This window comes from Chiloscyllium plagiosum, chromosome 4 (assembly GCF_004010195.1).
Source record: "Chiloscyllium plagiosum isolate BGI_BamShark_2017 chromosome 4, ASM401019v2, whole genome shotgun sequence".
In the NCBI taxonomy this organism is placed as follows: Eukaryota; Metazoa; Chordata; class Chondrichthyes; order Orectolobiformes; family Hemiscylliidae; genus Chiloscyllium; species Chiloscyllium plagiosum.
In genome coordinates, this window is record NC_057713.1 from 123,847,687 (window position 1) to 123,861,438 (window position 13,752).

The window sequence follows — 13,752 nt, forward strand, 5'->3', positions numbered from 1 at the left end:
GAGGGTGGTACATGTATGGAATGAGCTGCCAGAGGATGTGGTGGAGGCTGGTACAATTGCAACATTTAAGAGGCATTTGGATGGGTATATGAATAGGAAGAGTTTGGAGGGATATGGGCCGGGTGCTGGCAGGTGGAACTAGATTGGGTTGGGATATCTGGTCGGCATGGACAGGTTGGACCGAAGGGTCTGTTTCCATGCTGTACATCTCTATGACTCTATGACTGAGATAAAAGCTACTAGACTAGATGGGATTGAGGTGCATATGGAGGAGGTGTTAGTAATTCTGGAAAGTGTAAAAATAGCTAAGTCCCCTGGGCTGGATGGGATTTATTGAAGAATTCTCTGGGAAGTCAGGGAGGCGATGGCCGAGTCTTTGGTTCTGATCTTTATGTCATAATTGTCTACAAGAATAGTGCCAGAAGACTGGAGTATTGCAAATGTTGTTCCCTTGTTCAAAAAGTGGAGTAGAGACAACCCTGGAAATTATAGACCTGCGAGCCTTACTTCGGTTGTGGGTAAAGTGTTGGAAAGGGTTAAAAGAGATATGATTTATAATCATCTAGAAAGGATTCAGATGATTAGGGATAGTCAACACAGTTTTGCGAAGCATAGGTTGTGCTTCACAAACCTTATTACGTTCTTTGAGAAGGTGACCAAACAGGTGGATGAGGGTAAGACAGTTGATGTGGTGTATATGGACTTCAGTAAAGTGTTTGATAATGTTCCCTACGGTAGGCTATTGCACAAAGTACGGAGATATGGGATTGAGGGTGATTTTTGCAGTTTGGATCAGAAATTGGCTAGCTGAAAAGAAAGAGGGTGGTGATTGATGGGAAATATTCATCCTGGATTTCAGTTACTAGTGGGGTACTGCAAGGATCTGTTTTGGGCCCACTGCTGTTTTTAATTTTTATAAATGACCTGGACGAGGGCATAGAAGGTTGGGTTAGTAAATTTGTGAACGACACTAATTGTGAGTTGAGTTGTGGATAGTGCAGAAAGATGTTGTAGGTTACAGAGGGACAGAGAAAAGCTGCAGAGCTGGGCTGAGAGGTGGCAAATAAGTTTAATGCAGAAAAGTGTGAGGTGATTCACTTTGGAAGGAGCAACAGGAATGCTGAGTACTGGCTAATAATAAGATTCTTGGTAGTGTAGATGAGCAGAGGGATCTCGGTGTCCATGTACGTAGATCCCTGAAAGTTGCCTCCCAGGTTGATCAGGTAGTTAAGAAGGATTACGGTGTGTTAGCTTTTATCAGTAGAGGGATTGAGTTTCAGAACTATGAGGTCATGCTGCAGCTGGTGAGGCCATATTTGCAGTATTGTGTACAGTTCTGGAGCATTATGGTATTTGGAAGCTTTGGAAAGGATTCAGAGGAGATTTACTAGGATGTTGCCTGGTATGGAGGGAAGCTCTTACGAGGAAAGGCTGAAGGACTTGAGGCTGTTTTCGTTAGAGAGAAGGTTGAGAAGTGACTTAATTGAGACTTATAAGATAATCAGAGGATTAGATAGGGTGGACACTGAGAGCCTTTTTCCTCAGATGATGATGGCTGCACAAGGGGGCATATCTTTAAATTTAGGGATGATAGATATAGGACAGACGTCAGAGGTAGTTTTTTTTACTCAGAGAGTGGTAAGGGTTTGGAATGCACAGCCTGCAACAGTAGTAGACTTACCAACTTTAAGGGCATTTAAATGGTCATTGGATAGACACATGGACAAAAATGGAATAGTATAGGCTAGATGGGCTTCAGATTGGTTTCACAGGTCGCACATCATCGGGGGCCAAAGGGCCTGTACTGGTTTTAATGTTCTATTTCTATGTTCAATATGCCACCATGTTCCAACGCTTCTGTCTCCATCACTCTGATCAATCTGTTAAGGCTACCCATGGCTGAAGTTAACATTAAATGACTAAAAAAATGGTTTTCAGTTGACATAAAATGGCTGAGGAAGATTTTTAGCTGAAACAGCAGCTTGTCTTATTTGATATTTAAAGTTAAACATAAGCTTGAGCCATTTCAGCATTTGTAGAAGGAGCATATCCAAGGCAATGAGGTTAAAATAACACAGAAAAGGGTCTTGTGAAATGGATACAATGGACTCTATTGAAGCAGAAGCAAACATACCTTGGTAAGAAACATTCTTGACAAATGCTGATAGAAACCTCTGTACCAGACTGTTTGAAACTTTGGTCCTGATCATTTGGATAGAAAGACATCAGTTAAGACAACCGCCTCCCCCCCCACCCCCTCCCAAATAATTGGAGCCACAGGCTACATATAATAGAGTGAGTTTTAAGTATACAGGCATTAAGGGATTTAAGTGCATTCCCATGGATACTCAGTTTAAGGTAGAGAAGTCCATTTGCATTTAGCAGGGACTTCTGAATAAATGGTGCAGGAGCTGAAGCCTGGAATGTGATATAATGAGATGTATTGCGAGATAAGGATAAGTGATAAGGAGATCTGGAAAATATCTTGAGATCATGGGATGACCTGGAACAGTCCATCAACTGATCACACATTCACATGACTAATCTAATTGAACGTATATATAAGCAATTCATAATAAAATTGATTTGTATTAGCCAAAAAGTGTACTTTTACCTTTGTTCAGTAGAAAAACTTTGGGTCCCGCACAGGTTTTCTTCCCCTTGTATAAAATAATAAAGCCCTTTGACAAGAAAGTGCACCTGAGTCTTGAGTGATTTTTTTAGTCATTCTGTTTCACACGTCTTCTCTGTTCCCCCAATCCCCTGTTCTTCTTTCAAGATCTTTTCACATCAACAGGTTTGATTTAAAGGAGACCAGGAAGCCGATGTGAATAGGCTGGTCAAACAAGTGTATGTTAAAGGAGAATTCAAAGCAAGTGTTTATGGATTGGAAGGAATTCTTGAGGTTACTGGGGGAAACAGGAAGAAAAGCTGAACAAGAGGCTGGATTCAGAGAATATGAAAGTTTAGGAAGGTGAAGTAGTGGCGTAACTTACACATTAGAAGTTTGAAATTTGAGATGTTAGAAAATAAGCTTCTGTCTCAATCTCAGCCAGAAACAAATTTAACAGATGCTTATAATGTAAGGGACAAGATAGACAGAGCAGAGTTTGAGAATAAGCAAAGGTCATAAAGGATGATGCCTTAATATTAATTAAGTCAGGAGATTACAAAGAATAAATGGAAGTTTCAGTGGTAATAGGCAATTTTGCACATTTTTCTTAATTGTGTTGATTAGAGATTAACATCAATGCTCTCAAGAAAATCAGGTACCACAGAAATAAGTCACATTTACATTGCAACTTTGCCAAAAGTTTGAATGCAGCAGGAATGGGTGGGCAAGGTGTATGCAAAATGACTGATTTTAAAGCAGGCTGTCCTACAATGACTAGTCTAAACAAATAGCGACTTGAGTTTCAGTGAAGGTACATTAAACATGATGAGGATGTTGCTCAGTGCCTGCCTGCCGTTAATTTGACACGTCAAGGTCTCAACACAAAGGGGTAATAGGAATCGGACCAGAATGACAAGAAAGTGTTAAAATTGGGTCGGAAGGCGGTGGGCTACCTACCCATCATATTTTACGTATTCCCCCTCCCTTGATAAAACCATGGCCTATGGGAACCATAAAATCTAGCCTGCGGAAAATATTCCTGGGAATAAAATGAATAAATCAACTTATATAAAGGTGCATTTAAGTGTTAATGCATCATAAATCAAGCCCCACTATTCCTGGAGTCATACAACATGTTAATCTTTTTGTAAATTACACACAATACCCCAATTTACCTGACTTTCAGACCAAAGCTGATAGACAGGATGGACCAGATTTCTGTACTGAACATGAATTATTATTTCTTACAAGTAAATATATGATAGCTGCAGATAAACATAACCATTGGCTTATCGCACTTTTAATGAAAACACGAATCCCTTTATAAACTCCCCCTTGCACACAAACCAAGAACCAAACTCAGACATATATTTTACAAGTCCTTCGAAAGACTTCACATACTTCCTGATGTGAGATGTACAAATTTGGATACAGTATTTCAGTTGAGACAGAAGGAGTGTTTATTAAGGTTCATCGTAATATGCTTGCTTTTGTTCTGTATTTATAAAGCTCAAAATCCAAAATGCCTTTGCAGTGATTTCGTAAATCTGCTCTGCCAGTTTTAAACACATCCACTTCCAGGTTTTTTTGTTCCTGCAGTCCCTTTTATTTTAAATTGCCTTTCCTTATACATCCTTCCAAAACACATTTATCTTCAATAAATCTTGTTCATCCATTCCATAAGCCTCTTCAAGTCTACTTTCCTCACAGTTTACAAAGCTCCCATGTTTTTCACCATTGGCAAATATTGAAATTGTGTACTCAATTCTCATTCATTAATATCAGAAGCAAGCAGGCTGTCTTCACGTGATTCCTGGTCACGAGGGGACCATGGCATATAAGTGACCAAGAGATAAGGCCACCACATCAGGCAGAGCACTGGGTGGTTTCCTGGAGTTTATTCGACATGTTACTGCCGATTTTGTTATTTCATGCTCGCATTGTTAAATATACACAAATGACTCCATGCATGTGAGCTTCCATTCTTCAGTGGCACTGTCTCTATGCTACACTTGAGATTTTGTATGCATTGCTTCCCAGTCAGGTCAAGGTAATTCCTCAATGGCCGATTACAGTGTAATGGTAGGTAGTAAACCTTGGCACTGAATTTCATTTTGTTTAATTATTGCTCAAATTCAATTGCATCTCATTGAATATAAAACCTCCCATGAACCAAAGATGTAAAAATGACAGGGTTGTGGGACTCCCCTTGTGCTGGGGCTTAGATGGGACAGAGTTTGTTAGATATATCAGGAGGGATTCTTGAAACAAATGTAGATAATCCAGTGAGAGAACAGGCCATATTAGATCTTGTGTTATGGGAATGAGCCACATCAACTACTCAAAGTTTCAATAGGGAGTATTTTGAAAACAGTGATCATAATTCTGCAAGTTTTAAAATTGTTATGGGAAAGACTAAGACTAATCCTCAGGTGAAAGTGTTAAACTGGGGCAAGGCTAATTACGGCAGTGTTAGGCAGGAACTGGAAATATTGGAGGTGAGGCATTTTGGAAAGTCAAGTGTAAGAGGTGGGGAAAGTATAAGGAGTATTGCTATATAGAAGGATCTTGGGCTGGCAACCTATGCGGATAAAGTGGTAAGGAGGCATCGGCATGCTTGCCTTCATCAGTCAGGCCACTGACTATAGAAGTTAGCAAGTCATGTTGCAGCTGTATAAGACTTTGGTCAGGCCACATTTGGAGCACTGTATGTAGTTCTAGGCACCACATTTAAAGGAAGGATGTGGAGTCTTTGCAGAGGATGTAAAAGAGCTTTATCAGGATGTTGCCTGGATTGAAGTGTCTCAGATATGAGAAGAAGTTGGACAAATTTGAGTTGTTTTCACTAATGCACTGAAAGCTGAGAGGGTGACTGTTTGTTATTTATATCAATGACTTGGATGAGAATGTACAAGGTTGATTAGAGAGTTTGCAGATGATATTAAAATAGGCAATATTGTGTACGGTGAGGAAGGTTATCAAAAAGTGCAGCAGGACCTTGATTAGCCAGGGAAATGGACCAAGAAATGGCAAATGGAGTTTAATATAGATAACTGTGATGTCTTGCATTTTGGAAAGTCAAATCATGGTAGGAGTTTCATAGTAAATGGTAGGGCCTTAAGGACTGGAGTTGAACAGAAGGACCTTGGAGGTCATGTTCTCTGAAAGTGGAGTCACAGATAGACAGGTGAAGAAGGTTTTGGCACACTGGCCTTCATCAGTCAGGTCATTGAATATAGGAGTTGGGAAGTTATGTTGCAGTTGTACATGACGCTAGTGAGGCCGCACTTAGAGTATTATGTTAAGTTTTGGTCACCTTGCGAGAGGAAGAATGTTATTAAACTGGAAAGAGTGCAGAAGAAATTTACAAGGATATTGCCAGAACTCATTTGTCTGAGTTATAGGGAGAGGATGGACTAGCTAGGACTTTTTCCTCGGAGCATAGGAGACTGAGGAGGGACATTATAGAAGTGTATAAAATCATGAGAGGCATGGATTGAGTCTTTGTTCCAAGACTGGGGAATCGAAGACTAGAGTTTAAGGTTAGAGGGGAAAGAATAAAAGAGAACCTGAGCAGCAACTTTTTACACAGAGAGTAGTACACATGTGGAATAAGCTGCCAGTGGAAGTGGTTGAAAAAGGTACATTAACAACATTTAAAAGGCATTTGGATAAATACACGGATAGAAAAGGTTTAGAATGATATGGAAGGGAACAATATGAATTGTAGGGAAATGGGGTTAGCATACATGGACATTTTGATCGGCATGGACCAGTTTGGGCCAAAGGGCTTGTCTCCATGCTATAGGACTCGTAAATCGATAACTCTATGACCTGGTAAAAGTATGTAAAATAATGAGATACATAGATAAGGTGAATAGAAATGGTCTCTTTCCCAAGTTGGAAATATCAAATACTAGGGGGGATAGGTTTAAGGTGACAATGGGAAAGTTTAAAGGTGATGTGTGAGAAAAGCTTTTGTTTATACAGATGGTGGTCGTTGCCCAGAACTTGCTGCCAGGAGAGGTGGTAGAAGCAGAAATGATAGCAAAGTTTAAAAGGCATTTAGACAGATACATGAACAGGCAGAGAATAGTGGGATACAGATCATATGCAGGCAGATGGCATTGGTTTAGAATACCATCATGGTCGGCACAGACATGGTGGGCCAAAGGGCCTGTTCCTGTGCTGTACTGTTCTATGTTGTAACCAGTTAAATCAGGCTATATTTTAAAATGCAAGTCCAAAATAAATTTACATTTAAAATTATTTTGAAACAAAAAAAACCCAAACAACTGAAGATGCTGGAAATGAGAGACAAATCAGAAATTGCTGGAAAAACTCAACATGTTTGGCAGCAGAGGTGCAGAGAAAATGGGGTTAATGTTTTGGTTCCAGTGACTCTTCTTCAGAACTAGGATCTGCGGAGTTTTTTCAGCAATTTCTGATTATCTTTAAATTTATTTCTAGTTATCTTTATGAATGGCAACCTGGTACAGTTTTGTTTAATACTTCAAGTGAAAATGGATTCACTAACAAACTGTTTTAAATAGGTTCGCCACTGATAAGTATCATGATTCTAATTATTTTAGCATGCCTTTACAAACGCAATACAGAATAATTTGCAAGTTTCATTTGCGCAAGTAAGTTGGTTTTTAGATAAATATATTTAAATATTTTAAAATGTTTAAACATTGTCTATGAATGACCCATGTATCAAAATAATCATAATTTTAGGAGCTTCTCTGAAGGCCAGGCAGAATTAGAGGAGGATCATCAGAATGATTACTTTAATCTGTGGCATGGCCAATTATTTCAGAGAATGGGATGGGGAAGGTTGCTTTAATTATCATTTTCAACCAGTGCAAAAGTTTGGGGATACTTGCACTGTTCACCCTTTAGGCTTGAAAATTCTCAATCTTTTACACTACATAGGTTATGAGAAAGTGAGGACTGCAGATGCTGGAGATCAGAGTCAAAACGTGTGGTGCTGGAAAAGCACAGCCGGTCAGGCGGCATCAGAAGGGCAGGAGAGTATAAGCCTTTCATCAGGAATGTGGGGGAGGCCCAAGGGGGCTGAGAGATTTATCAGATAAATCTCTATTTAGTGCCTTGAATAACAGAATCATAATTTATTTGCTTTTGTAGTTAATTCCCCTCTCAATAAACAATAACATTCTATTAGCTTTTCTAGTCATTGCTATTTCAGCATACTAATCTTTGTCATTCATCAACTGGGATACCCAGATCGCTCATCATTTACATAATGTTTCTTTTTGATTCTTCCTACCAAAATGGACAAAGTTCTCACATTATATTCTGTGCCAGTTCTTCGCTGACTCACTTTACATACCCATATTCCTGTTACCTAAGAGTGGTCTAAGAATTCTCTTGATTTCAAACATGACTTAAAGGTACACTGTTGTCTGCTGAAAGAAGTTTCCAAAATGTTTAAATTCAAAATGTATGTTACTACCCCCTCCTCCCCTCCACCTCTCCCCATCATCAGATTCCCACACATCTAAGAGTAACCCAGAAACTCAGTGATTGCGTGGTTCTTTAAAACCTCAAAAAACAGGACAACAGGAAATTTAAATGATAGGCATTATTATTTCAATCACATTAATTTTACTTGCCTGATGCAAATATATACCACTTGAAAAAGAATAAAGACTTTTTTCTATCTTTTTACCTGTTCTATAGCACCCTGCAAACTGTCACAAACCTGTATTATAGACAAGATAATCAGTTCCAGTAATTTTGTGCTTTCATGTCCATCAAGTCTGCATAATAACTCAAAAAAGGAACTCATTAAAAAGTGAAATGCATGTGAAAATATGCTGCCCATGACCTATTAGCAACGCAATGCTCAAAAATCTAATTCTTAAACAAAAAAAAAATTTAAACATTAAAACAATTGCAACATAATAGCATAGATGTGGTTAGAAAAAGGTTTCTTGGACTGCTGGGAATTTCATCAGGTCAAACGTATCTCTTTTCCTCTGAAAATTCAATTTTGCTATGCGTGGCAAAGTTAAGGCAGATATCTTCGAATGAATTAATGCTAACAAAAAATGTTATACGGACAAAATTAAATGCACCCACAAGACTATTCCTGTAAATTCATATTAAAAAACTGACATGATAACATAAGACCTCGAGTTTCTACCTCTATCAGTGGCACAATCAATAACACAATCTGGAGAAACACCTCAGATACTTTCTCACTAAAGCTGCAAGAATCCTCTTAGGAATAAAGAAAACAGCAACAATAATTTGTCGTGTTACAGTAGCTTTAATGCAATAAACCATCCCAAGTCACTTCACAGGAACATTATAAAGCAAAATTTGACACTGAGCCACATACGAAGATATTAGGTTAAATGGCCAAATGTTTTATCTTCTTTATTCACTCATGAGATGTGGGCATCTTTGGCAAGGTCAGCATTTATAGCCCATCCCTAACTGCCCAGATGGCAGTTAAGAATTAAGGCATTGAAGATGTAGTTTCAAAGGAGTGTCTTGAAGGATGAGAGGTTCAGACAGGAAGGGAGAGGAGGAGAGAGAGAGACAGACAGAGAGAAAGATTTTAGGGAAAATTTAGGGAATGGATACTAGATAAATAGAGTCAAGGAAGTATGAGATGGGTCTTGGAGAGAGTATGAGGAGAGATTGGAGAGAAACTAGTAAACTTTATGGGTTTAGGGATAGGGGTAGGCAGCACCTCAGATTAGGTTTGGCCCAGTGGTGTAGGATAAGGGACAGAAGTTGCAATGACAGCTGATCAGATTGTCTGAATGACAAATAAGTGCATGAACACGTCAGTCTTTTTGTTAGATATCAAGATGGAGGATGCAAAGATAGGGTTTAAGAAGGCAGTTTACAGCAAGGAAAAGAAGCTGGTTATTATTGTTCCTTGATGATTCTGCCACAGCACTTTATGTTATTAGCCAATATGGTGGTGTGTAACTAAAAAAATTGTACGTGGAGATGAGGGTTCAACTGCAGGAATGATCATGGTGTCCACAGGGTCAATAACATCAAAGGAGGAGCTGAAGGTCTGTTTGAGTAGATCTACAATTTGAGAACCATTATTGTGAATGGTGGATCAAAGTCTTGATTGTTGATATTTTTCCAGGGAAGGAAATAGAGCTGGGATGCTGAGAAAGATGTGTTCGGAGGGTGGAAATAATGACAGCACTAGAGAAGGCAAGATCATCAAAATGTCCTATATGTAGGCTGGGGAGTTTACCTGAAAGAAAATGTCAAGGGAAGATAGGAGTACAGTGAATTCAGAGAAGTGAATGCATGACGAAGCTAAATTGAGGTTAAAATCTCTGATAAATTATCACCTGATACTGTAGCTGAGGAAGAAAAGCAGCTACAATATCTACGTGCAAAATGAGTGAATGAGTGAATCAGAACACATTCTCCAGTAGGCTAATAATTTGCTCTGTAGTTTATTGACCATGTAATTCTGAAGAAAAAATGCTCCTGATAAACAATCTCTTATTTTGCAATGGTATTGATTTCAAAATAAAACAAATCTAAGTATTTTTGTAACATTGGACACATAATTAATATAGTTAATATGCAAAGAAGCAAGAAAACAGAACTACTCATAAAAGACAACACACCTGATTACTTGAATATTTTGATTCTTCTTCAAAGTTCTGTACAAGTTTCTCCAGATCTTGGATTCTATCAGTGTTTGCTTGATATTTCTGTTTGTACAGATCTATTGTAGATTCAAAAACTTTTGCCTGATTGTGACTTTCTATAATTTCATCATTTAAGCGATCAATCTGCTCTCTTAAATGCAAGTTCTCATCATTCTGTTTTTGGATAACATCTTGATGCTGTACAACCTGTGGAAACAGTTTGTTTCATTCCAAAGCATTGGTTTTTTTTATCATTAGCTTATGTTGGAGCTATTTAGCTTTCTACAAAAATATCAGATTAATGGGTACATTTTAAGATTTTTATTTTATTTTCAAGAAACCATTTGTGTCGCATTTCTACTGACTAAAACATACAGACCAGTCCAGGAAGAAGTCAGAGATAAAAGGACATGCTTACATCACAAATCTTTTCCTAATTTTAGCAATCAATGTTATACACAGGATGTGCTTACCATCTGCTTAACTGAACAGTCATAATAGGTTTCATAGAAGATATCACACAAGAGAAGATTACTTGAATTAATACACAATTATGCCACAAGCTTTCTTCTGCATAGTAATTATTTGTCAGGCAGAAATAATTATTGTCTTAATAAGTGGAAAAATATCAGCAAGCACAATTTTCATTTGGAGTAATTTCACCAAAATTCTACCACAGGTGTCTTTTTTTTCCTTGATTCTGTGAACTGATGCCAACTGTTTAAAATCTTCTAACTCAAACTCCCCTGGGAAATCCAATGTTTAAAAAATGAGAATTGGAGATGTTCTGCTCTTGTTCAAGAAAGGTTATAAGGATAAACCAAGCAACTATGACCAGTCAGTTTAAGTTTTGTGGATGGGAAGTATTTAGAAACAATAATTTGGAAGTAAATTCATAGTCTCATAGACAAATGAAGGTAAATTAAGGAAGGCCAGTCTAGATTTTATGAGGGAAAATCATGCTTAACAAACTTACTAGAGTTTTCTGATGGAGGGTAACAGCAAGTGTTGGTCAGAACAATGCTGTTGGGGTGGTACACAAGGATTTCTAGAAGAAATTTAATACAATGCCACTCAACAGAATCATGAGCAAAGTTAAAGGTCATGGAATAAAGAGGACTATCGCAACATTGCTACAAAATAAGCTGAAAGACAGAAAATAAAGCTATCAATGTTTTGGGAGCTGGAGGAAGACTTGTAATTCAATTCCCCAGAGGTCAGTGTTGGTACCCTTACTTTTCCTGCTGTATGATAATGACTTAGACTCTCGGGTCCAGAGAACAATTTCAAAATTTGCAGGTGATATGAAAGCATTGCAAATTGTGAGGAGGTTAGCATAGAACTTTAAAAGGTCTTGGACAAGTTGGTATACTGGCTGGATAGCCAGTAGATAAAGGTCAAGGCAGAAAAGTGTCAGATGGCACATTTTATTCAATTAAACATGGATAGACAACATAAAATAAAGGGTGCAATTCTAAAGTGGGTGCAGGATCAATATGTATGTATCCTTATGTCATAAGTTCAATATAAATCTGGAATCAACTCATGGAAGATAGCAACAGGTTATGTGCTTGTGTCTCCTTGGGGAAGAGGAGCCAGGGAGGAAATCTAACTGAAGGATTCAAAATCATAAGAGGCGTGATCAGAGTAAGTAGGGAGAAAATGTTCCTACTTGTGAAAGGATTGAAAATGAGGGAGGACAGATTTAAAGTAATTCATAAAACAAGAAAAATATTATATGACAAAAAGTTCTTTCACGCAGCAGGTGCTTGGGGATTTGAATGCACTTCCTGAGAGTGATGTGAAGTGAAGGCAAATTCAGTTGAGATATTCGAAAAGGAATTAAATGGTTGTTTGAAAAGGAAGGGTTTGCAAGATTATGGAAGAAGCCAGGAGAAGGTCATGAGGTAAGACACACATTTGGAGAGCCATCGCAGACTGGTTGGGCCAAATGACATCCTGTAACATCCTTTTAACTTTATTTATTAATTTTTCTACTTTATACTAAGAAGTACTTTAACATTGAACTTCTAACCTTATTTCCTATTTTTCTATTTGGTACCTAAGATGGCGCCAGAATGGTAATTTTGTACACTTTTCACTGTACTCCTGTATCCCTGTACTTGAGTACACGTGACAATAAAATCTAATTCTAATTCTAACAATTCTATGGTTGCTGTTAATTTTAAAGAAGTGTTTTGTTTTATAATCAACTTAAAGACATTAGCAAAGACAACATACTGAAATGAATATATTACTTAATTTGAGTCTAATCATTGTCTTCAAAAAAGGTTTTAGTCAAAATTTCTTGACTGAATCTTAGTGTAATATACATCTATTCTGGGTTTGCTTAAAACTTACTCGGCTTGCAGCCTCACGATGAAGATGGTTTGCTTTTTCCAAGTCTTCTTTGAGTTGCACTGTAATCGTCTTACATTCTTGCACTTTGCCAAGACTATCCTGCAATTCAAGTATGGTCGAATCCAGCTCCTTTTGCAACAAAACATTTTTCTGTGACCATCGTTCCAAATCAATATCGTAAGATTGCTTTGCGATATCCAAATCATTCTGCAATTGTGCTATATTATTTTTATTGGCTTGTATCTGTAATTTAAAAAGAACTGCATTCATCAAAAAGATACTCCTCTAGCATGAAATTCTACAGCGTGAATTTGTTTCACTCAAATTAATTTCCAATCTCTTAACATCAATTCCCTAAACCCTGCCAAGGATCCCTACTGCAGCCCCAATAGGTGAAGTCAAAATGTAGCTGATCACAAAATCATTCCTCTTCAGTGGGAAAAAGATGGCAATCTTCTATAAGAGACCTCAAAGTGATCCTTCATGCAACCACCTCGAATTTCTGTAAGTATTGTGATCTAACTAATTCAGCCACCCATAGTTTGCTAACCTTTTGGTGAAAGGTCAGCTTCACAGTGCTAACAGGCATCTGGCTCCGTGACACAATTGTATAATATTAGGACAGTTGCAATATCAAAGAAAAGTAGCCCTTGAGTTGGACATTAATTATCTGCATTAACAATTTGGTTCCATAGAGTAGCATTAATTGCCATAGAACATAGAACAATACAGCACAGAACAGGCCCTTCAGCCCACGATGTTGTGCCGAACTTCTAACCTAGATTAAGTACCCATCCATGTACCTATCCAAATGCCGCTTAAAGGTCGCCAATGATTCCGACTCTACCACTCCCACGGGCAGCGCATTCCATGCCCCCACCACTCTCTGGGTAAAGAACCCACCCCTGACATCTCCCCAAAACCTTCCACCCTTCACCTTAAATTTATGTCCCCTTGTAACACTCTGTTGTACCCATGGAAAAAAAGTTTCTGACTGTCTACTCTATCTATTCCTCTGATCATCTTATAAACCTCTATCAAGTCACCCCTCATCCTTCGCCGTTCCAACGAGAAAAGGCCGAGAACTCTCAACCTAGCCTCGTACGACTTCCTCTC

At 38.2% G+C, this 13,752-nt stretch overlaps 1 protein-coding gene across 6 annotated transcripts in view; it reads right to left on the reverse strand.

Moving 5' to 3' along the window:
- The window catches only part of LOC122549388 (polyamine-modulated factor 1-binding protein 1-like), a 508,658-nt gene that overhangs the window by 211,805 nt on the left and 283,101 nt on the right, over positions 1-13,752 (reverse strand). For all 6 annotated transcript variants that reach the window (XM_043689125.1, XM_043689128.1, XM_043689124.1 and 3 more), the window contains 2 exons: positions 12,637-12,879; positions 10,252-10,482 (listed from right to left, as the gene is read on the reverse strand). In XM_043689125.1, the coding sequence (XP_043545060.1) occupies positions 10,252-10,482; positions 12,637-12,879 (474 nt within the window). The remainder of the gene's footprint in view (positions 1-10,251; positions 10,483-12,636; positions 12,880-13,752) is intronic.